This window comes from Indicator indicator, chromosome 1, assembly GCF_027791375.1.
Source record: "Indicator indicator isolate 239-I01 chromosome 1, UM_Iind_1.1, whole genome shotgun sequence".
Lineage (NCBI taxonomy): Eukaryota > Metazoa > Chordata > Aves > Piciformes > Indicatoridae > Indicator > Indicator indicator.
The window spans coordinates 97,274,163-97,298,456 of record NC_072010.1 but is presented as its reverse complement, the minus strand read 5'-3'; the positions used below and the strand labels follow the sequence as shown (position 1 = coordinate 97,298,456).

Genomic DNA, 24,294 nt, shown 5'->3' with positions numbered 1-24,294 from the left:
TCCAACAGCAATTTCATCAGGATTCAGAGTCTTATGACCTCCATATATTATTTCTCTCACAGCAAATTCTCTCAGACGCTTGATTCCCTCATCTATTGTGGTCCAAGGCTTAGGGTTCCATGGTAAATCATCTCTGCTGGGGTACCTCAGCGAGACTGCCAATAGGAGGCGTGCCCACAGAGATACTTTACCAATGCACTTGCCTAGGTGCCTGTCTATGCCTGTATCCTTTGAGAGCATCCCCAACTGAGAGGCCGACTTGTTGCCTACCACCAATGCTGGGGCTCCCATATCAAAACACCTGGCTAGCCAAGACAGGACTGGCTCATTATCTCCTCTGATGTAATCCTTCCTCACATGTCTAATTTCCTGTCTGGGTGCATTAGCTGACTGTATGTCATCCTCATCATCATCTTCATCATCATCCTGAGGTCGCTTTCCCCATAATCCTATTTTAATCCTCTGTTGAATTTCCTTGAGTTCAGAGGCACTGCCTGCAGTTGCTAATTTAGCAGGGTCTACATCTCCATCATCCATGTGGGGTCTCAAAAGGTCTGCCAGAGTTTTAAGGCTAACCTTCTCTTCCTCACCAGAAGGATCTTTCTTAACAGAGGGATCCTGAGTAGAAGGACCCTCATCTCCATCTGCACTATCTCCTGCAGCATCTGCATCTCCTCCTGTAGCTCCTTTACACTTTCTGCTTACAGTGGCCACCAAATTTACTGGATTGGCTTTCACATTCACAGCAGAGTTGGAAGGAGTAGAGGAATTTTGTGCAGGGTTAGCAGGAGCAGAGGGAGTCTGTGCAGGGTTGGCAGGAGGCGTGCTTTGAGATCCTGCAGCCACTGCTGCGTCCGTTGGGGCAGCAGAGGGAGGAGGAGGAGACTGTGCCTCGTTAATGGCGTCTGCCTGCACAGCTATGTCTGTCTGCGCAGCCATTTCTCTCTGTGTAACTATGTCTGTCTGCACAACCATTTCTCTCTGTGTAACCATGTCTGCCTGCACAACCATTTCTCTCTGTGTAACTATGTCTGTCTGCACAACCATTTCTCTCTGTGTAACCATGTCTGTCTGTGCAACCATTTCTCTCTGTGTAACTGTGTCTGTTTGTGTACCCCTGTCTGCCCGTGTACCCCTCTCTGCCTGTGTAATCGAGTCTGTCTGTGTCGCCGAGTCTGTCTGTGTAACTATGTCTGCCTGTGTACCCGAGTCTGTTATCTCAGATTCTGGCAAAGGTCCCGCAGCTACTGCTGCTGGCTCTGAGTCAAAACTATCGGCAGCTTTCTCACAAACCTGAACTGTGATTTCCTGGTCACCGTAATCAGAAACAGAAACCAATTCCGAACCTCTCTGAGCTTTTCTATGTTTCCTCTTACATCTCCGCAGGTCAGAAGAGCAAGTAGCCTTACGTCTTTCTTGACACAGTGCTATCAGCAGCCATATGATTATTCCAAGAAACAACAAAATTAAGGCTAGCACAAGATATCTAGGGTACCACTGGTTCCAAAGACGCTCTGTAGTTGTAAGAGGAGTAACAAACTCAAATGTGTCTGCTAGCAGATTCATAGTTGAGTTACCATATCTTCTTAGCCCAATAAGACCACAACAGAATTCACCAACATTTAGTAACTTATTCTTAACCCAAAGAAACGACTTATATGCCACATATCTCACAATCTTGTCTATCATGCAGGAAACGGCCCATCTGTAGACAATCACACTGATAACAGAGGAAATAAAATTACTCAAAATCCAAAACAGCTTCATTTTGCTTCCTAATCTGAGCAGGAATAAATCATACAAGCAATCAAGCCCCACGTTGGGCGCCAAAAATAAAAAGTGTGTCGGTGTGAGCTGAAATTCCCCTCCCACCGACAATAACCAGGCTAGCCCAGTCTGGAAGCAAATGAAGGCTGTATTTACAAGCAGAGAAATGCAATGAATATGTACAAATATACAAAATTCACAACACTTACAAATATATACAATCAACAGAAAAACACAATCGATCTCCCTTTGCTTCCCCCCAAGGGGACCCTCCCAAAGGGGCCTCTCTCTCCCAGGAGCTTCCCCCTCAGACCCCCCTTGGACAGAAAGCAGAGTTAGTTAGAGCAGAAAGTTGTTAACTTAGCTGCCAAGGTCAGTGTGTGTTATCTTCAGCCAGAAGAGAAGAAGAAACAGCAGCCAGACAGCCCAGCAACTGCCCCCACTGCAGAACGCAGAATGTGCAGAGTGCCCCACTTTGTTTTGAGTAATAGTTCTTAAACATTTCTATCTATCCAATGGAAGTATTTAGAACAATCGTTATTTTGCTTTCTTACACCCAATAGTGACTTATTTACAATCTTTCACTTTTCTGTTTTGAACTTTGCAAGGAAAAAATTAAAAAGACAGTTTCAAACCATCACACACTGGAATAGGTTGCCAAGGGATGTGGTTGAGGCCCCATCCCTGGAGACATTCAAGATCAGACTTGATGTGGCCCTGGATAGCCTGATCTAGTTGGAGGTGTCCCTGCTGACTGCAAGGAGGTTGGACAAGATGACCTTTGAGGATCCTTTCCAACCTGATGCAATCTGTGAATCTAAGTTTTTCATGTGCACAGTGAGGACTGTAAAGATTTCTTCAAGGGAGACTCAGAGGAGTTCTGGAACAAGATTTTGGTTCAGGAAAAAACAATGCAGCTAAAGCCCAGGCACTTTCGTGTGTGTGTGAAGTAAAATGTTATACAAATAACAAACAGAACAAGGCTTTGTGTTGTATCTTCTAATTTAATCAATGTACTATCTTGGATGGAAATATTGTTAATTTCCTATTGGTTTAAAAAATAGTTTTCCCTCTCACAGATACTTGAAGGAGAACTATTTCTTGCACAGGTTATGCTTTTAAGTGGTGATTGCTTTAAAACTTTCTGTTTGGGAATTAAAAAATGGGTGACATCACCATTAATAAGGCTCCATTAAACAAGGCTAAATGGCCTGAAACACTGGCCACCATCACCTGCCAGCGTTATTCCCTCTCGACAGCTTATTATATGTCTCTTCATCCACAGACTCTTTCTTCACCCTCAGCAGCCCCGACAAAATGTTCACCACTGCAAATCAGGTTTCTCCACCATCTGGCACACGGCACCCACTCCCACGGTGGAGGCCGGAGCACAGGGAAACAGGCCGGAGCAGATCCTTACTCCCCGCTCTCCCGGTACGCGGCCAAGTGCGCGGGAGGGCTCCTGTTGGCTCCCGAAGTGGCGGCTCCCCTGACAGCCAGCACCCCAGCAGCAACCTCCCCCTCCTACGCCAGCCCGTCAGCGCCCAGGCCGCCTGCCTGACTCGGCACGGCCATCCGAGGGCGCCCGCGGCACCCCCCTCTCAGCTCTACCGCCATTTCCTCCCGGCTGCCGACCGCCTCCTCCGGCCCCGCCCTGCCCGCTGCGTCTCGCGTGCTCGGGTGAGTGCGTGCCGCGGGGTGGGGGCGTCCGACCGCCCGGGGCGTCGGGAGGCTGTGCTGGAGAAGGAGGGTTGAGTTGATGGCGGCGGAAGGAAGGAGCCAGCCGCCGCCCCGCCGGGACGCAGGGCACAGCGTCTGTGGGTGCGGGGCACGCTGTGGCGGCGCCGGGCCCGGCGGCCGCGTGGTCGACCCACCGGGGCGCCGAAGGCGTTAAAGCGACTTAGGCGCTGCCCCTCTGTCCCAGGGCTAGTTAAGTCGGGGGAGGGGGTCCCAGCAGCCCGGCTACTCCTGTGAGACTGGCTGGGGGCAAGGGTCGTCAGCTGCGCTCTGCTGCAGATACAGAAACACAATTGTCTGCGTTTTTCCCTTATGGAAGGATTTTAATAGTAGCCCGATGGGGCCCTGCGGGGGGGGGGGGGGGGAGGCCTGTGTGGCCTCAGGATCGCTTCTTCCCGATAGCTTGGGAGGGAGGCGAGCGTTTGGGCCGGTTTAGAGACATGCATGTGGAGTGCGAGTTGAAAAGTACTGATCTGAAATTACTGTTTCAGGAACAGGTCCATTCTGTTACGCGTTTTTTCTCTAGCCCTGCAGAGCAGGTGTTGGGAGTATTGGTATGCGGTAGATTCTATGGTCCTGTTAGAGGGGGTAGGACTAGATGATCCCCGGAGGTCACTTCCAACTCCTATGTGAAGACTGGACCTGACTCGGCAATGTGCTCTGGCACACAGAAGACCAATCTTATCCTGGGCTGCATCAAAAAGGCTGTTCTGCCTCTCTACTGCGTCCAGCTCTGGGGCTTTCAGCACAAGAAAGACATGAACCTGTTGGAGCCGGTCTAGAGGAGGGCCACAAAAATGATCAGAGGGCTGAAACACCTCTCTTACGGAGAAAGGCTGAGAGAGTTGGGGTTGTTCAGCCTGGGAAAAAAAAGTTCCAGGAAGATCGTCCTGCAGCCCTTCAGTGCTTAAATGCTGTAAGAACGATGGAAAGAGATTTTTTTTTTTTTTGACAGGGCCTGTAGTGACAGGACAAGCGGTAATCATTTAAAACTGAAAGGATTTAAAATAAAAGGTTTAGATGAGATATAAGGAAGAATTTCTTTCTGATGATGGTGGTGAGGCCCTGGAAGAGGTTGCTGTAAGAACTTGTGGATGCCCTATCTCTGACAATATTCAAGGTCAGATTGGATGGGTCTTTGAGCAATCCAATCTAATGGAAGATGTCCCTGACCATGGCAGGGGGTTTGAACTAGATTATCTCTTCAAACCCAGGTCATTTTGTGGTTGTACAGTTGTAATAAGTAACAAAACACTACAAACAGTGCACTGTGTAAATGAAGTTGCATTCTATGAATAGTATTTTAACTTTGTTAAATATTTCAGTGAGCTGAGAGGTTGATACAGATTTAGGTCTGGAATTTATTTTATTTTATTTTATTTTAGTATTTTATGTTATGTTATTTTTACATAATGATAGACAAACATATTACCTACCTGGAAAAATGAAGACTTCCAATTTTAAAATTAGAAAGTGGATGAAAGTACTTTTTATTCTACATAAACAAGAAAGCTTGACAGCTTTGCAGAAATTAAGGCAGAATTTTAGCTTTTGGTGTAATTGCATAGCATCAACAGAAAGGCCAAACAGTGTTTCCTCTTTTTTGTAAACTTAGTTTTACTAAACCTGGCCATGCATGGAGAGCCTGACAGAGGATAAGATGTCAGCTGCTGTTACTCTGCGGTGAGCATCACTAGACACATGGCACTTCCACATCATTGAGCATAAAATTGTTCTGAGAGCCTTGAGACCTCGAGCAGGTGTCAGTCCTTCATGTTTCTAAAATCTGCTCCACCTGCAGGGGAGTCTCCTCTTGATTTTCCTGTTTCTTTGGAAGCAGTTTTAACATTCCTGCCAACTGAATCATCCTTGCTCACTGAAACTGGTTAAATACTCCTTACCTCACAGCAATCTGTTCTTGCACTTTGCCTCCCTCTTTCCCTACCCTAATTCCCTGTGTTTTCTGTTCACTGTATTCTTGCATACCCCTTAGTGCATACCTTTGTACTGGTGTCAGTTTCTTCTCACTGCCATACCTGCCTTCTCTGAAGGTCCTGCTGAAGCTTTAAATTGGTAGCAGGTACAGCTATATAAACACTGGGTTTATGATACATAAGTCAACTTGACAGGAAAGCTTATGTCAACACACAGCACACCAGCCACTGCGTTTAACTGTTTGGGTTCTGCATTTGAAATACCATCATACATTCCCCTCCATCCTGCTCTGTCTGGAAAGTCACTGGGAAATATTCATTGTGCTTTTTTTTTACCGCCCCACTGTAAATATATCTCAAGAAAGTGGGCACAAATTTCTGATCCTGTCCCATCTCTCCACCCCTCTCTGCATATTGCCATTAAGTCTCTTAAAGCTGAGTTAATTTGTTATTAGTTTGCAGCTCTTTATGCATAAGACCAGTCTACCACAGGTTCTTTGGGTGGATTATTGCATTTTTAAAGATCTATTGTGCAGCCATTGGGTTTCATTTTATGTGTTTTAATATAAACTCAGGTGTGGAATTTGTTCTGTGAACAGCAGCTCCTAGTAGAGCTTTTCAGTTTGCAGAGGTTTGAGACAGGATTGGAGACCTACGGTGGGCTTGGTGCTAATAGCGAGCATCTGAAAGAGCTGTTTCTAGCATACTGTGCTATGGCATTGGATACAGCAAGAGGAGCTGTGCTAGGCCCATGAGCTCTTGAGGTTGTGTTACTGGATGACTGTTTTGGTTCTTTCTCCTCTTGAGCAGGAACATGCCCAAGAAAGGAGGGAAGCATGCTGAAATGGGAAAAGAAATGGAGGCGCAGTGTAAACGAGCAAAGGTAGAAGCAGCTTGTTCTCTGTCAGTCATGAGTTTTGAGAACCCAGACAGCCTCTTCAGAAGCTTGATCTCTCCCATCAAACAGGAGACCTTTTTCAGGGAATATTGGGAGCAAAAGCCGCTGCTGATTCAGAGAAATGATCCTTTGCTGGCTGCTTACTACCAGTCCCTGTTTCAGCTGTCAGATTTGAAGGAACTGTGCATCCAGGGTCTATACTATGGACGAGATATAAATATCTGCAGATGTGTGAACGGAAAAAAGAAAGTTTTAAATAAAGAAGGCAGAGTGAATTACATGCAGCTGAAGAAGGATTTTGACCAGAAAAAGGCAACAATACAGTTTCATCAGCCTCAAAGATTTAAGGTTGGATCCTTTCATTGAATATAATTAATGCATGCTTTATAGTATGGTATATATTGCTTGACTTATGCTAGACACAACTTCATCTCTAGCCCTAGTAAATCCAGGGGAAGTGTCTGACATTGATGACCTGCTGCAATCTATACATTAACTATATTAATTAAAACATGGTTTATTTCTGATGGTGCTGTCCGTCAGAACAAAATCTGTTTAATGCTGTAATATTAAGTATTTTCTTTTTAAAATTACTTTTTCACAGAAAAAATTTAGAAAAAAATAAATGCACAAAGTTGATAATTATGCATGTGTCTGCTTAAGTGATCTCTTCTGCCTTGATGTTTCCTTGTGCAAATGGAGGTTTTACCACTTTTCTTTATTGAAGGGCAAGGTGTGAAACCGTGGATATGGAAAAAAACATGAAACCATGTGAAACCATGAAAGAATATTTCCAGGACACTCCACTGTTCTTGACAATGGACTGTCTTTTGACTTGCACCATTAAAGTGTACCACCCCTTTTAGCTGAGTGTTTCTGTCTTGTTCTTTTGATGCCTCTTTTCCCTTCATGTATGGAGAATGAGGCAGTGTTGAGTAGAGGACTCAGATACTGTAGGTACTTGTATTTAGGGAGTAATAGAATCATAGAATGCACTGAATTTGAAGGGACCTCTAGAGATCATCTGGTCCAACCCCCTTGTAGTAAGCTTGGATATCTCCAACTACATCAGGTTGCTTGGAGTTTTTTGTCCCACAGTGTCAACGTATTTTGGTTGTGAAGTGACCCATAAGGACTGAAATACACAGCTTGCGCCCAGGTACAGAGTTTCTGGCTGATTTCAGTTTTGAGTGTAGCTGTAATGGCCAGTAGCAGTGTGATCTGCAGGTGAAGTTCATTGCATGGCTTGTGCTGAAATCCAGAGCTTGGCCTGAACAGAAATAAATTCTGGTTGAAGTTGCACTTGCACAGGTCTGGTGGTTAGCATCATCTGATACCATCCCTTTGGTGCGTTGTCTGCGCACGAGATGTGGATGTGTAAAGTTTGTTCTCAAATACACCCAAGCAATTGCAGTCAGTGGAAGAAAGTCTCTGAAACTTTGTATACTCTGATGCTAGGGCATATAATGCAAGTCCTGCATGTGTTTATTGTTTTAACGTATTTTGTTTGTGGGATGATGGGTGGTTTATTTTCCTCTATCTAGCTCTGTTTAATTGTTTTCGCAACCTAAAAATGGTGGGGGGTGGAGAACAAATACCAACGCCTTGTTGGGGCAGTAGACTTCTTGGCTTACTGATTACCTTCATGGCAGATGTTTTGGGTCTGTAATGCTCGTGTTCAGGAGAAACACTCATACAGAGCATCTGCCTTCCTAGCCTCTGTCTCCTTATACAGACGTGGTCATTCTTTAGAAAAACCTCTCAAGTGATGGGGGGGTTGTGGGTTGGGTGGCAGCCTGGCTTGGCTGAGCTCTTCAGTAATAACAGCATCATTTCTTTTTAAAGGAGGAGCTGTGGAAGATTCAGGAGAAGCTGGAGTGCTACTTTGGGTCTCTGGTTGGGTCCAATGTTTACATTACTCCGCAGGGGTCACAGGGCCTTCCCCCTCACTATGATGATGTTGAGGTAGGATTGCACAACCTTGTCTGTGAAACTGTGTGTGGGCTTTTGCTGGTGGTAGTGAATAACTGCGAGTGCACATCTTTCCCCCCTCTCTCATAAATCAACTTATTCTAGATTTTTTTTTCCTCACTGAAAACTTGTTTGCAAGTGTTTCTTTGTAGTTGTTTTTCTTCTGTAATTTTCTTCTGTAATTTTTACTGAAAAGGTGTGTTTTCCCAGCTGCAGAAGCTTTCTAGCACCTTCTTTTTCATTTTCACTTTATTCAGACCCCAAAAATGTAGAAATCGTTTTTCCTTCATTAAGTACGTGCTCTTCAGTTGGACAGTGAAAACAGACTGGTTGTTCTGGTTCCCATTTGCTGGTCATACTGTTTGTAAGAAGCTACTGTTAGAAGTCCTGTAGTCCAAATTAATTTTAAAGTAGCTTCTAAAAGAAATACTCAAATAGACACTGCACTAAAAGAAAAAAAGGGCTATCCCACTTAAACCAAACCAAGAAAACTCAACCCCTCACATGTACTTTTCTGCTTTTTATTATTTTATTATTTATATATTTCCATTAAATACATCTGAGTTTTATATTCCTTATACTCAGTGTTCAGCAGCCCTGCAATCTGCATGGTCTGGTGTATGTTGTCAACCCTCACAGCATCCCCTAGATGTTTCTGATGCTCTGTTTATGGATAAATTGGTGATAAGACCTTTCTCACCTGATATTTTGAGTATGTTTGTGGCAGACATTACTTTTGAGTTTGTACTTTGGCACTTAAACGACTGGAGAGAAACAAGGATTTCCAGATGCCTACTTTAAGATAAAATAAATTGCACTTCACAACTCTTCCCTCTGTGGTCTCTAAGTTGAGCCTTTGTAATGTAAACTTCTGTATCGTAGACATCTAAAAAGTAACTTGAGAGGAATCCTGTTTGCCATACTGTGGAGTAGCTGGGAGCAGGGAAGGTGAAATCTGTTTCTTCTGTTGTTGGAAAAGCAACCAAGGTTGCTACTGTTTGCTTTCTAGCCTTGATTTCTGGCGTGGTTCCACAGACAAGAAAGAAGATGATTGAATTTCTGATCAGTTGGATGAATGTGGTGCAGCAAAGGTTCCTTATGCTTTTGGATTTGTGGTCTTTTGCAGGTGTTTATTCTTCAGCTAGAAGGAGAGAAACATTGGCGACTCTATAAACCAACTCTGCATTTAGCTCGGGAATATAATGTTGAACCAGAACATAGGATTGGGAGTCCCACACATGAATTCATATTAAAGGTATTATAATTGAATTGCTTTTCGTGGTCTAGGATATGGTTGCCAGAAAAGTAGTAATGTTTTAAATGGTCTATTTCTTGAAGACAGTGTTTTGAATGATTGTGGTTATTAAATTGAGGGGAGGATTGGTGCACAGAACACTGTGAGCATGAGAAATCTGGGTAATAGTCATCTAACCCATCCTTTCTCAAAGGTATTCTTTTTTAGAAACCAGTTATTTCTGGAAATTCTCCAATATTCTCCAAGTTGGACACCCTGACTCCTGGTTCTAACTCCTGTGGAGTTAGAATCATAGAATGGTAAGGGTTGGAAGGGATGTCTGGAGATCATCTAGTCCAAACCCCCAGCCAAAGCAGGATCACCTCACCTAGGGCAGACCACACGGGAACATGTCCAGATTGGTCTTGAAAGTCTCAAGAGAAGGAGACTTCACAACCTCTCTCATCAGCCTGTTCCAGTGCTCTGGCACCCTCACTGTAAAGAAGTTTTTCCTGATGTTCAAGTGGAACTTCTGTGATCTAGTTTGTACCTGTTGCCCCTTGATCTATCACTGGGCACCACTGAAAAGAGACTGGCACCTCCTTGACATCCACTTTTCAGATATTTGTAAACATCCCCTCTCAGCCTTCTCCAGAGTAAACAGCCCCTGGTCTCTAAGCCTTTCCTCATAAGACAGATGTTCCAGTCCCTTAATTATCCTTGTACCCCTCTTGGACTCTTTCTAGTATTTTACTATTCCTCTTGACCTGGGGAGCCCAGAACTGGATACAATACTCCAGATGTGGTCTCACTAGGGCAGAGTAGAGAAGGAGGAGAACCTCCCTCAACCTGCTGGCCACACCCCGGGACACCATGGCCTTCTTGGCCACAAATGCACATCGCTGTCCTATAGAGTCATGTGCAGGGAAACTATTTGGTTTATATATGGTTATGAAACGTGTTATGCTTTTACCTGCTGTCCATAAACAGTCTAATCCTTCTGAGCACTAGGACTTGCATTACTGAGGGTTGTCACTGTGCTGATGAATTAGATTTAAATATTTGTCCTTGGCTGATAAGCAAAAGCATGAACTAAACCCCATATTAATTTGCTGTATCAATTGTTTTTCCTTTACTCAAACCTGAAAATCAAGTATTTGGCTGGTTTTTTTTCTTTTTTTTTTTTTTTTTTTTTTTTTTTTTTTTTTTGTTTTATTTAAAGTAAAAATAACATTTAATGAAGATTAATGAATGCAGCCCCTTTGACAGCAGGGCCTCTGCTGCTTGTCTTGTTCTGTTCTACATGCCTGTGCTTTCAAAGCATGTTATTTATCCAGCAGACAGCGCTGCTTTGTGTTGGAAGCCTCATTAATTTCCCTGCCTTGTGGCCTGTCATAGGGCCTTTCTCTGCAAGGTCTGTGCTCTTCCTGGCGTTCAGACCTGCCTTTGTCTGCAGGTAGCTTAGGAATGCTCTGACACATTGGGTATGACACTGACGTAACTTGCTGTGTCATTCGATAGAAGGTAATACTGAATTGTCTTGATGTATGTGTGATACAAAGTCTAGTGGAATACAGTTCCCTTTTTAATTTCTGGAACACTTTGGGCTGGACTTCAATGCCTTTGACTTTTATTGAGTAGGGATACATTCCATAAACCATTACACTAACACTAGTGGAGTGAAAATACTGATCTCTGAAGGATTTAAAAATGAACTAAAATGTCTTCTGTTTGATGTGCTTCACTTCTCATGACCCATTTATTTGGGTGACCACTGTCAGATTTTGATTATCTGTGTGGAGCTGTCTCTGACAGCAATACTGGCAGATTACCCCTGTTTCCTCCCTAAACATGTTTCTAGAGTATTTCCTTCTTTTTTGCATTTCTGTCTGCAGTCTGCCATCCTCAGGCAGATTAGACAAATGGACCAGTTAGAGACTATGTTAGTGGTGTTCTCCCTTCCCACCAAAAACTGGTAGCTGACTGACAATAAAGGCATACAGTTTTGTATATAAGGTCCCAAGCTGCAGAGTGTTTTGGTGACAGCAGGCTATGGCTGGTTCGTTCCTGATGTCAAGCACGGGCTTACTTGGTAGGGGGCTATCTAGCCTACTTCATGTATGATTTTCCATTTAATTTGTTGTTGTTTCGCCCTTGTCTGCCTTTCCTTCCTCCAATTCAGAAGAAGACAGCAGAGTGATCATATCTGTGTTGTTTCTTGTCGCATGCTCTGTCCTGCCCCTACCCGACTGTTGCCATCTGGAGTCTGATTGTTTTAACTGAAAAGGGTTGTGTTTGCTGGCTCATGTGTATGGTGTTGATGAGAGTACTGAGCAGATAAGATGAATAAGAGTTGTATTTCACAGTGAAGACTGCTTTCAAAAATCATGATCCCAGCTTCTTAGTGGTAGGCATGGGATACTACAGCATGAAGTAACTTGCAGACTTGTTTGTCATTACTCTGGTAGGTGTTCAAGGCTCTTACCCTTCCTTTATGTAACTTTCCCTTCAGTTTGTTTTCTTGCTGGGAATGTGAAGTGTAATAAATGAACAGAGTATCTTGATGTAGATGTAGGTGTTCCTACACTGGTAAGGAAGGCAGTTTAGTAAGGGCAGAGAGAGGCCTGCTTCAGAACTAGTAAGTTGTATGTAGCTGATTTATGCTGCTTTACAGCTTGTAAATGCATGGAGAGACTTGATCTTGTCAAGTCCTGTGAAGCCTCATAATCTAAAAAGACCTTTCAATTTGGTGAAAAAGTAAGCAATATTTACTTGAAATACATGTGTGAAGTGTGGTTTGGTAGGCTCTTAGTAGGTTATGTGACCAAATATAAGGAACAGTAAAATTAATATGGAATCAAATTGCATCATTGTTGCTTTATGAATTTTCTCTTTGACTGTGCTATCCAACTATATAGATGTTTGTAGGAGAAGCCATAAATAAACTGACTTTTCCTTCTTGGGTGCATTTCATGTGCTTTGCACTTCTCTTTTATCTTGACTTTCTGTGATAAAGACTGTCTTTAATTTTTCTTCTCACAAAGTTTGAGCAGAGAAAGACTGTAAATAGATCACTATTGGTTGTAAAAAAAAGCAAAATAATGATTATTCTAAACACTTCCACTGAAGAGATAGAAATGTTTAAGAATCACTACTCAAAACAAGGTTGGGCAGTCTCGCAGTCCGTCTTCTCTCAATCTGCCATAAAATCAGAAGAGGCTTTCCTAATGCAAGTTTTTATCAGTGTGGAGATTTAATTTAGATAGGGGAGAAGAAAGATAGGAAGGACAAAGGTTGTGTTTATTTTTAAAGTATTTTAACTGAAAACAGTACTGTACAGATGATTATCTCTATGGACTATTTGGCTTTTCTTGTGGAATACTGGGCTTTCCTTTTGGTGTGATTTGCACTGTTCCTCTGCCAGCCCATGGTATTGTCAGCAGGTTCATCTCAGTTGCTTCTTTGTCCCCTTTATGCAACTGAATTGGGGTGTTCATGTTCTATAATAGTGAAAGCTTACTTTGTTTTTTTCAGACACGTGTACAGTAAATACTGATGGAAAGTTAGAATCATAGAATGAACAAGGTTGGAAGGTGCAAGGTATCCAACTTCTGACTTAGAGTACTGTATTTTATGTTATTAAAATAATGGAGGATCTCACTATTTTGTGATTTTAAAAACCGTATGTTGTTGGTCTGTCTGCTCAGAGAGTATTTTTCTATTTTTGACTACAATAAGGTTTGACCAGGTGCCCTAAATACATAAATTCTCTTTAATTTTCTTGCAGCCAGGTGACTTACTGTACTTCCCAAGAGGGACTATTCACCAAGCTGACACTCCACTTGGGATATCCTATTCTACACACGTGACCATCAGTACCTACCAAAACAAGTAATTATTCTTTACCTTTTTTCCTTTTTTGTTTGTATGTTTTTTTCTTAAAATGGCTTTCCTCTGCTGGATGATGTGTGAGTAGTACAGACATGAAACCAGTATTTCAAAGAAGTGATGTCCTGTTTCTTAAAAAAAACACCTTGTAATGAGCTCTGTTTAGGTCTTTAATGTGTTCTATTTAGCCCTTGAGTGACTTGATTTTGTTTCTGTAATACAGGGATAGGGCAGGTCACCTTCCCCTGAGAGATGTGGGGACATGGAATGTGTGTAAGCACTCCACATGGCTTAGTGTTAACCCTTCAGTGCTGGGTCAAGGGTTGGACTGGATGATCTTTGAGGTTTCTTCCAACCAGATATATTCTGTGATTCTGTGATTATATATGTGCCCTGCTGTTAGTAATGTAATCTAAGATAGTGTTCAGGTAACAGTAATTGAGGATTTGGGGTAACTAGGGGAGTGAGACCCTTGTGGTTTTGAAGCAGCCTGTTTACCAGGTTTTCATACAGCAGGCTGATTGCTTTTTAAGAGCTTATTTTATTATTTATTAGCTGTAGACTTTAATGTGGGAGATAATGTTACAGCTGCAAACTCAAGTGCTGTGTTTCAAAAATCTCTCACCAGTGGCTGAAGGAAAAAAAAAAAGTTCAAAAAGGAAAAAAAAGAGTTTGAAAGCACTGACTGCTGTTGCAAAGAATGTTTGATTCCATTTGTTATGCAGGAGGGAATATGAGTGTTAAACTGCTTTGGCAAATTTCAAAGTGACTAGCAGTGAGTGACCTTCAAAGGGATGTCCTGCTCCTCCTCTCTTTCCCTGCTTTTTTTGTTCCACCACTTCCTTGTGTTGAATGGGTGCTTCTCATCCCTGGTTCAGTAAATTGTGTGAAGTGGGTGTTTGGCATGTTGATGGAGGCTTGGCTGAAATGATGTTTTACTGACTAGGAGTCCTCCTGAATTCACAGAACAGGGTTTGTCCAGCTTAATCCATAAAGAGTTATTGGTCAAGTAGTGCTAGGGAGACAAGAATTCAGTTCCTTATAACAAGATTGCTGGAGATCTGACAGGCTTGTGTGGAGTCAGTGTAGTTTCTCTGTGACAGCATAAGCCAAGCACCAGTCCACTGTATAACATGAGCCCTAGGGGACCATGTTCCTTGTGTCAGAATGAAGAACAGGGAAAGGGAAAAGCTTGAAAAATGCTGTTCTTCTAGAGATAAAAAGTGGAGTAGTCATTTATTAAGGTTGTTGTTAATGAAGTGTAAGAGGTGGAGGTGTTCAAGGCCAGGTTGGATGGGGCTTTGAGCAACCTGATCTGGTGGAAGATGTCCCTGCCCATGGCAGGCAGTTTGGAACTAGATGATCTTTAAAGTCCCTTCCAACTCAGAGCATTCTATGGTTGTATGACACGAAGTGATCTGGTTCCTGGGGTCACAATTAAATTCGTAGCAAAGCTAAAAAATGATACTATGTTGGATTCTGTAACCCTGGGTACATTTCCTCCTTCAATACCTGGGTCTCCAAAGCATGTTAAATTACATCGGCTCATTGTGTGCAGTGGGACTCTATGTACCTGCAGTTGGATGATAATGGCCCCAGTGGGAATTTCTTCATCACTGAGGTCAGCTTTAAGATGATAAACGGCAAGCACCTGAAGCAGAACAAACTGGACACTTCTCAAGCTAGTTACTTCCTCTGGAGGTGTGCCATTGACCTGAAGGCTGAAGACACACATACAGTTCAGATGAGAGTGAGCTGTTGCATGATACTACAGAGTGGTAACGGAAGGGCCAGAGGAATAAAGATTTGGAAACAGAGCACTGTGTTTCTGGCTCTTGACATCAGTTAAGATGTCTGTTTTATTTCAGTGTGACTATTTTAAAAAGTTGGGGTTTTTTTTTCCTTCATGTCCCTCAGCTCTTGGGGAGATTTCTTACTGGATACAATTCCTGGCCTTGTGTTTGAGACAGCAAAAGAAGACGTGGTGCTGCGCACAGGCATACCAAGGCAACTGCTTATGGTAAGTAGATGGGACTATGGGAATAACAGTGCATCCAGATAAAACTTCAGCACTAAGAAGCAAGCTTGTGTCTTCTTGTTCTGCTCTGAAAGCTCAATGCAATGGCACTATTTTGTCTAGCAGCACAAACACTTCCTTTGAAGTCTTCAGGATGACTGTTCAGAGGTTTGTTTCATCTGAAGCATTGCTTAGTTCGTTGCACTGCCTTTCTTTCTTATCACAGTGTCCTTGTATGGCCTATTTAATTCTGTAAGTACTGGTGGTAGCTTTGGAGCTGTCAGACAGGCACAGTTCTGTCACACCAAACTTCTGAATCTTTAAAAGTTAGCAAAGCTGTAAATTGTTCTGTGACCTTTTCATGGTAGTTGTTGTGCTGCTGATTAGCTCATCGGCATGCAGAAGGAACGAGTGTCTCTTTCACCTACACTTGCAAGTCCTTTCGTGTTGCAGGTAGTCCCAGAGTGGGGAAAGTGAGCATTGGCTTTGGTATGTGAACATCTCGTGAAGAATATGTAAAAGAAAGTTTGTTGTTTTGAGAGTAAATGTTGCCCTTTGCAAAGATAAAAGTGTCCTGATTTTCACTGCATTACTGTACCTCTTTAGGCTAGTTTGTTTAGCTTGAATTCATGTGAGAGCAACTCTGTGAATATTTAGCAGGTGGATATAGGTGACTCAACAAAAAAACTCAGTAGCCTTTTGCGAAGGCTTGCAGACCATCTGGAAAACACCAGAGAACTGAGATCATCTGACATGAAGAAGGATTTCATTATGAACCGATTGCCGCCTTGCTTGGGATGTGACTCTGATCATTTGACTCCAGGTAGAGTTTTTAAACTACCAAACTGGCTGATGTGATGGCAGAGCTGTTGCCTGCTCTGCCTCTTATGACTGTGTTTTTCTTATGCTAGACTCTGGTATTTTATGATAGGTAGTGTCAGCTTCATGTTGTGCTAGGCTCTGTGTGTGCATTTGCACACCTTTTGGTTAATTCCCTGTGTCTAGCAGGAGAGATGATGTCTCCTAAAAGTCTCTTACATGGAAATTGGCAGCTTTACTAAACTACTGTGCACTGAGAATATTTAACTGGCAGAATTCGCCCTTACGGTCTAGCTTGCTATTACAGCTAGTTGTAGACTGTAAAGGTGATAGACTTAAAAAGTATCTTGTTTCCCTCCCCTGCCCCTCCAAGTTTGAGAACATGATCAAATACTGGTTAACAAAAAAAAAATTAGCCACAAGAGAGTGAGTAGCACAGAGAGAGCTCAATTTGCACTGTTCATCTGGTTTCCTTCCTTTCTAATGGAGAATGATATTTTTTTTCTTAGGTGGGAAATTGCCAAAAATAGATAGCAAAATCAGGCTGCAGTTTAGAGATCATGCTATTATTACAGTGGAACCAGATCAAGAGAATTATGTAAGTATGAATTCTAGTACGCTTGGGTTAGGAGTGGGAAATGTGAGGTATGTGAATTGTTGCTTTGTTGTACTGGTCTGAAAGGATCACTCAGTTTTACTTAGTGGGATCTGCATCCCATTAGGGATTGATAGGAGATCACAGGGTTGTTGTCAAGCAGTAGTGTGGCACATTGTTTCCTTCTGGACGAGAGCTACAGAACTAAATTTATGTGATTCTGCATGGTAGTATGATGGCTTTTATCTGCGGTTAGATGGAGAGATCCTTACAGTTGCTACAAATGGCCATTATAGCTCTTGATACTGGAATTGGTCAATTTTTTATTCTTTGCATTCAAGTGCACGACTAAATTATAAAAATGCATTCCCTCAAGAGAGGGAATTCTGTTGGTTACAGCTTGCTGCTTGGTGTGGTTGCAGTTAGTCTTTATTTTGGAATTAATTTTTGTACCTAAACAGGTACCAATGGTGTGCTGCTCAGTTGTTCCACAAAATAGATGCTGGCATCTTGGATTATGTTGTGTTCAGACTACTTCTTACCTCTGAAGGGTTATTAGTATGAAGCTGTAGAAGTGCTTTTTCTTGGCTTAATTTAAAAAAAATAAGTAAAAAATGGCAGAACTTAAGGCCATTTCCTCTCATCCTATCACTTGTTGCCTGGGAGAAGAGGCCAGCCCCTACTTTGCTACAACAATCCTCAGCCTCCTCCTGTTCTCCAGGCTGAACAACCCCATCTCCCTCAGCTGCTCTACGCAGGACTTTCGTTCAAGAGCTCTCATCAGCCTTTTTGCCCTTTTCTGAACACACTTTAGCACCTCGACGTCCTTCTTATAGTGAGGGTAACAGAGTACTTGAGGTGCAGCCTCACCAGTGTCAAGTACAGGGGCGCAATCACTTCCCTGGTACTGCTGGCCAGGTCCTGATACAGGCCAGGATCTGTTGGCCTTCTTTGCCACCTGAGCACACTACTGGCTCATATTCAGTTGTCTGTCAACTCTCCAAGAAACTTTCAAGCCACTCTTCCCCAGGCCTGTAGGGTTGCATGGGGGTTTTGTGACCAAAGTGCAGGATCCAGTACTTGACCTTGTCCAAGAAGGATCATAGAATCAGTCAGGGTTGGAAGGGACCACAAGGATCATCTAGTTCCAACCCCCCTGCCATGGGCAGGGACACCTCACACTAGATCAGGCTGGCCAGAGCCTCATCCAGCCTGGCCTTAAACACCTCCAGGGATGGGGCCTCATCCACCTCCCTGGACAACCTATTCCAGGCTCTCACCACTCTCATGGTGAAGAACTTCTTCCTCACATCCAGCCTGAATCTCACCACTTCCAGCTTTATTCCATTCCCCCTAGTCCTATCACTACCTGATATCCTAAAAAGTTCCTCCCCAGCTTTCTTGTAGGCCCCCTTCAGATACTGGAAGGCCACAATAAGATCACCTTGGAGCCTTCTCTTCTCCAGACTGAACAGCCCCAACTCTTTCAGTCTGTCCTCATAGGAGAGGTGCTCCAGCCCTCTGATCATCCTGGTGGCCCTTCTCTGGACATGTTCCAGCATGTCCATATCCCTCTTGTAATAGGGGCTCCAGAACTGGACACAGTACTCCAGGTGGGGGTCTCACCAGAGCTGAGTAGAGGGGGAGAATCACCTCCCTTGACCTGCTGGCCACACTTCTCCTGATGCAGCCCAGGATCTGGTTGGCTTTCTGGGCTGCAAGTGCACATTGACAGCTCATGTTGAGCTTCTCATCCACCAGCACCCCCAAGTCCCTCTCCTCAGGGCTGCTTTCTAGTCAGTCACTGCCCAGCCTGTATTTGTGCTTGGGATTGCCTCGACCCAGATGCAGGACCCTGCACTTGGTCTTGTTGAACCTCATGAGGTTGGCTTGTGCCCACCTCTCCAGCCTGTCAAGGTCTCTCTGGATGCCATCCCTTCCCTCCAGCGTGTCTGCTGCACCACACAGCTTGGTGTCATCAGCAAACTTGCTGAGGGTGCACTCAATGCCACTGTCCATGTCACCAACAAAGATGTTGAACAAGACTGGTCCCAGGACTGATCCCTAAGGGACTCCGCTTGTCACTGGCCTCCACTGGGACATGGAGCCATTGACAGCCACTCTTTGGGTGCAGCCATCAAGCCAGTTCTTCATCCATCTTGTGGTCCACTCATCAAACCCATGTGTCACCTGTTTGGAGACCAGGATGTGGTGTGGGACAGTGTCAAAGGCTTTGCTCAGGTCCAGGTAAATGACATCAGTTGCTCTCCCCTCATCTATTAATGTTGTGACCTTGTCATAGAAGGCCACCAGGTTTGTCAGGCAGGATTTGCCCTTGGTGAAGCCATGCTGACTGTACCCAATCACCTCTTCACTATTCTTCTGTCTCAGGAGGATCTGCTCCATGATCTTAGCAGGCACAGAGGTGAGACTGCCTGGCCTGTAGCTCCCTGGTTCTTCCTTCTTACCCTTTTTGAAAATGGGAGTAATGTTTCCCCTTTTCCAGTCAGTGGGGACTTCCCCAGACTGCCAGGACTTTTGGAATATAATAGAGAGGGGTTTAGCAACCTCATCTACCAGTTCTCTCAGTACCCCTGGGTGTATCCCGTCGGGTCCCATGGACTTGAACACTTTCAGGTTCTTCAGGTGATCACGAACCTGATCTTCACTTATGAAGGGCAGTTCTTCCTTCTGGTTCTTGCCATTAGCTTCCATGACTCCAGGAGTGTGGCTGGAGGCCCTTGCAGTGAAGACTGAGGTAAAGAAGTCATTGAGAACCTCAGCCTTCTCCAGGTCACTTGTGACCATTTCACCTGTTTCCTTTCTGAGGGGGCCCACACCTTCCCTAGACTTCTTTTGACCATTAATATACCTGTAGAAATTCTTAGTGTTCCCTTTGACCTCCCTGGCTAGATTCAATTCAAACCGTGCTTTGGCTTTCCTAACCAGGGCTCTTGCTGCTGGGGCAGCTTCCTTATATACCCCCCATTCTAGCTGTCCTTTCCTCCACTCCTTGTCGAGCTTCCTTTTAAGTGATAGTGTGTCCAGCAGCTCCTTGCTCATCCAGGCAGGCTTCCTAGCATTCTTCCCTGCTTTTCTCTTTGTTGGTATACATTGCTCCTGGACACAGAGGAGGTGGTCCTTGAATACTGACCAGCTGTCCTGGGCCCCTCTTCCCTCTAGGGCTTTGTTCCACGACACTTTGGCTAGCAGATCCCTGAAGCGATCAAAGTCTACACGCCTAAAGTCCAGGGTCGTACGCTTAGAATACGTCCTCCTGCTTGCCCTGAGGATCTTAAATTCAACTGCTTCATGGTCACTGCAGCCAAGGCTGTCTCTGAGCCTCACATTGGTTACCAGCCCTTCCCTGTTGGTGAGACCAAGGTCCAGCATAGCAGCTTTTCTTGTTGGTTCCTCTACCATTTGGAGGAGAAAGTTGTCAACTATGCATTCCAGGAACATCCTGGATTGCTGGTGCCTTGCTGTGTTGTCCCTCCAGCAGATGTCAGGGTGGTTGAAATTCCACAAGAGGACCAGGGCTTGTGACCTGGAAGCCACTTCTATTTGCCTGTGGAGGGCCTCATCTGCTTGGTTCTGCAGGTCAGGTGGCCTGTAGCAGATCCCTGCAGTAACATCTCCTTCCCCTGTCTTGCCTTTAATTTTAACCCATACACTCTCAACCAGCTCATCATCCTTCCCCAGGTGGAGCTCCACTGATTCCAGCTGGTCACTGACATTGAGAGCAACATCTCCCCCTCTCCTTCCCTGCCTGTCCTTCCTAAAGAGCTTGTACCCATCTATCCCTACATTCCAGTCATGGGAATCATCCCACCAAGTTTCAGTAATGGCCACTATGTCATGACATCCCAGCAGCACAGTGGCCCTTAATTCATCCTGTTTGTTGCCCAAGCTGTGTGCATTTGCCTAGAGGCACTTCAGCTGGGCTGGCCCTGTCCTCCTCTTGTGCCAATTCCCCTTGATTTCCACAGAGTGTCCTGGTGCATCATTTGTTGCTTGCTGTGGGGAACCATGTCGCAGGCTTTACTAAAAGTCCTGCTACACACATCCACAGCCTTTCCCTTATCCACTGAGGGTCTCCTTGTTATAGAAGGGATCAGGTTCATCAGGCAGGACCTGCTTTTCATAAACTCATGCTGACTGGCCCTGATCCCCTGGTTGTCCTGGATGTGCTGCATGATGGCCCTTGAGATGATCTGCTCCATGACCATCCCCAGCACTGAGGTCAGACTGAGAGGTCTGTAGTTTCCCAGACCCTTCCTATGGCCTTTCTTATAAATGGGTGTCATATTTGCCCATCTCCAGGCAAGTGGAACTTATCCAGTGACCCAGGAGTGCTGATAGATGATGGAAAGGGGCTTAGAGATCACCTGTGCCAGCTCCCTCAAGCACCCTGGGGTGGATCCTGTGTGGGCCCATAGACCTATGTGTGTATAAGTGGCAGAACAGGTCCCTGGCCATTTCCTCCTGGATCATGGGAGCTTCATTCTGCTCCCCATCTTTGTCTTCTGGCACAGAGGGGTGGGTATTCGAGGTTCTTACTATTAAAGGAAGATTGAGGCAAAGTGGGTGACAAAGAACCTCAGCCTTATCCTCATCCTTTGTCACTGTGGTTCCCTCTGTCTTGTGAAAGGTGGAGGTTTTTCTTGGCCCTCCTTTTGTTGTCGATACATTCAAAGAAACATTTTTTTATCTCTCACAGACTTGGCCAAATTAAGTTCTAGTTGGGCTTTAGCCCTTCTCATTTTCTCCCTGCATGACCTCTCTTCATCCTTGTAGTCATCCTGCATTGCCTGCCTCTTCTTCCAAAGCCCACTGACTTTCCTCTTTTTCTTGAGATCCAACCAAAGTTCTCTGTTCAGCCAGGCCGACATACATGTCATTGTTTGGGTCCCCTTGCAGAGTACTGTGCCTGTTTTGCATGGAGACATGGGAGGCTGTGTCAGGCAGGGACTTGTTGACATTGCCTCCCATCCTCTAAGTTACCATGATTGGGCAGGCAGAAAAGAAATGGGAGTCCTCTGTGGTGGGAGTGCTCTGGCTACCTGAAGGGTTTGTTGCGGGGAGGTCAGGTTGTCTCTCCAGTTGTCCATCTCTTCCTTGCACGCCCTGGTAGTTCACTTCTTCCTGATGCTCCTTCACCTGTGCGCACCTCCCACAACTGTGCACACTGCTGCCATCTGATACTGGTGCAAGAGCAGTGCACACCCTGCAGCTTGACACCTGGGTGGCAGCACGCTCAGGCTGCAGTGCCGTCTGGGAAGCTGCGTGGCCCCTGCTGAGTGCGGAACACAGGGAGGCCATGGCTTTCAGCTGAGTGGTTATCGTCTGTCCCTAGCTGTGTCTTAGTGCCCTGCCTGTGTGGAATGCCATGCAGACTGCCATGCCACTGTCTGCAGTGCTCTGGGTTGCTGGTGATTCAATAGCCCAAGCTTTCTCCTGGCAGTGCCCACTTGGTGCTAGGTCAGCCTCCCTTGTGAGAGCTGCTGAGTCCTGGCAGGACTGTGCTTGGACACTGACTGCCTGTTACCAGAAATCCCCCCAATCTGCCTGAATCTAGCACCCAGCACTTTCTGGTGAGACCACACTGTCAGTTTTTTAATTAGCTAGAATTAACTGTCACTTGAGTGAGATGAACTTGAGGGTATGGATCATCAGTAACTGTTTTCCTCCTACTGTCTTTTTAGGATGAAATTCGCAGAGACATGGTTTACGTGTATCATTCTTTAAAGAACAGGAGAGAAACTCATATGATGGGGACAGAAGATGATACTAGTGAGGAAGGCACAGTACAGGTTTGTTGCCATAAACACACACCAAAAGCCACATTGCCATGTTGGGTTTTGCTGCATTAGATGAGCTTGACTGAGACGGTATAGCAGGGGCCTAGGTTCTGCTGTGTTCCTCAGTACCCAAAGCATTTCTGCTTATCCCCAAGTACCCAGAGGAACTGAGGCTGCAACACAGAGGCAGTTAATAGTAGTACTAAGTACTGTAATCTCATGTTTAATTAAATGTTTGAGATGATGAAAACCATTTCTTGCACATGCCTTAAGTCCTAACTAGCAAAGCTACCACCGTGGCTAGAATTGTCTCCTACTTCTCTGGCCTGTAGACCATACTTTATTTCAGCTACTGACATGCTAGCACCTGGTCAGTAGCAGCAGGGATCAGTGTGCCATGTTTATTCCATGTTAAAAATTCTGAATCCTGTAGCACAAGACAAGGGTGGAGTGTGGCAGCAGTGGCAGTGAAGAGGTAACTCTTTCACTGACATATGAGAGAACTTTTTATATTTTATAAGGCTGCAGATCTCCATTCTTACTCGTTACAAACAGCATGCTTTCAGTTGAATCATAAATACTCCTGAAAAGCTGTAAGCTTTGCTACTTTATGTTCCACTCTATGATAGCAAGACACTATCTTAAGTCTGTGACCTAAAATACTTGAAGTCAACACAAACACACTATGGAGGCAAAACAGAACAATTACTGTGACAGGAACAGGCTCTAAGAGCAAAGCATTTTGTCTGGCAGGTATTTACCTCATTCATCATCTAGAGCAGATAATACAGGCAACTGAGGTCCTACTGTGGCACCTATACAGTATGTGCAAATTCCAGAATATACCTTCCTGCCCTTAACTACTCCTACCATGGAAATGCCAGCCCTCTGTGCTTCTGTGAAAATGTGTCCAAAGACTGTGTGGCATACAGAAAAAAACTTAAATGACCTTTCAAAAATAAGGGGTTAGGTAAGATTGTAAACGCAAAGTTAATCAATTCTTCAGTGTGGAAACCACACAGAGGAAGCCACACATCTCCCTGCCTTATAATGTGTGCTACAACATACGAGAGATTTCAGCTTTTTTTCTGTTAAGAAAGCTGGTGGGATAATACTGCATCTTTTGGACACTGCTCTCAGAAATAGCAGTGTGATGTAAGAAAGGAGCACAGTCCTGTTGCTATAGCCTAATACACTATGGTGCTGCACTCAGCTGAAGGACTTCTGTTAAATTCCTTTTTTTCTCCCCCCGGCAGACTCATGGACTGCGGTTTCCTTTGTCATACTTGGATGCCCTGAAGCAGATCTGGAGTAGCAGCACAGTTAATGTTAAAGAGCTTAACCTTATCTCAGATGAAGAGAAAGAAAACCTTGCTTTGTCCCTATGGACTGAATGTCTAATTGAAGTTATTTGATAACTTTTATGAATTAGCTGCTCCTGTAAGTAGTATTTCTGGACATTAAGTATCTCTTGAGAGAAAGGCTTATTAAATTACTTCTTTTATCATCCAGCCTTTGGTTTGTATTGCTGTCTAACAAAGCATAGTAACAGATACTTTGCTACTTCCTGGTGGGAAGTGGTGGTTTCCTTCCTTAACCTTGGGGAAATGGGCATCAGGAAAAAAGCTGCTCA

The 24,294-nt window shown here is 44.4% G+C and overlaps 1 protein-coding gene across 1 annotated transcript; it reads left to right on the top strand.

Moving 5' to 3' along the window:
- The first annotated feature begins 5,165 nt into the window (after nucleotides 1–5,165).
- On the top strand, nucleotides 5,166–24,137 carry RIOX2 (ribosomal oxygenase 2). Its single transcript, XM_054386066.1, has 10 exons — nucleotides 5,166–5,187; nucleotides 6,249–6,684; nucleotides 8,182–8,301; nucleotides 9,434–9,562; nucleotides 13,329–13,432; nucleotides 15,347–15,449; nucleotides 16,104–16,269; nucleotides 16,775–16,863; nucleotides 22,566–22,673; nucleotides 23,918–24,137. The coding sequence occupies exons 2-10, from the start codon at nucleotides 6,253–6,255 to the stop codon at nucleotides 24,074–24,076; spliced, it is 1,410 nt and encodes a 469-aa protein (XP_054242041.1). The 5' UTR covers nucleotides 5,166–5,187; nucleotides 6,249–6,252; the 3' UTR covers nucleotides 24,077–24,137.
- The last annotated feature ends 157 nt before the right edge of the window (nucleotides 24,138–24,294 follow it).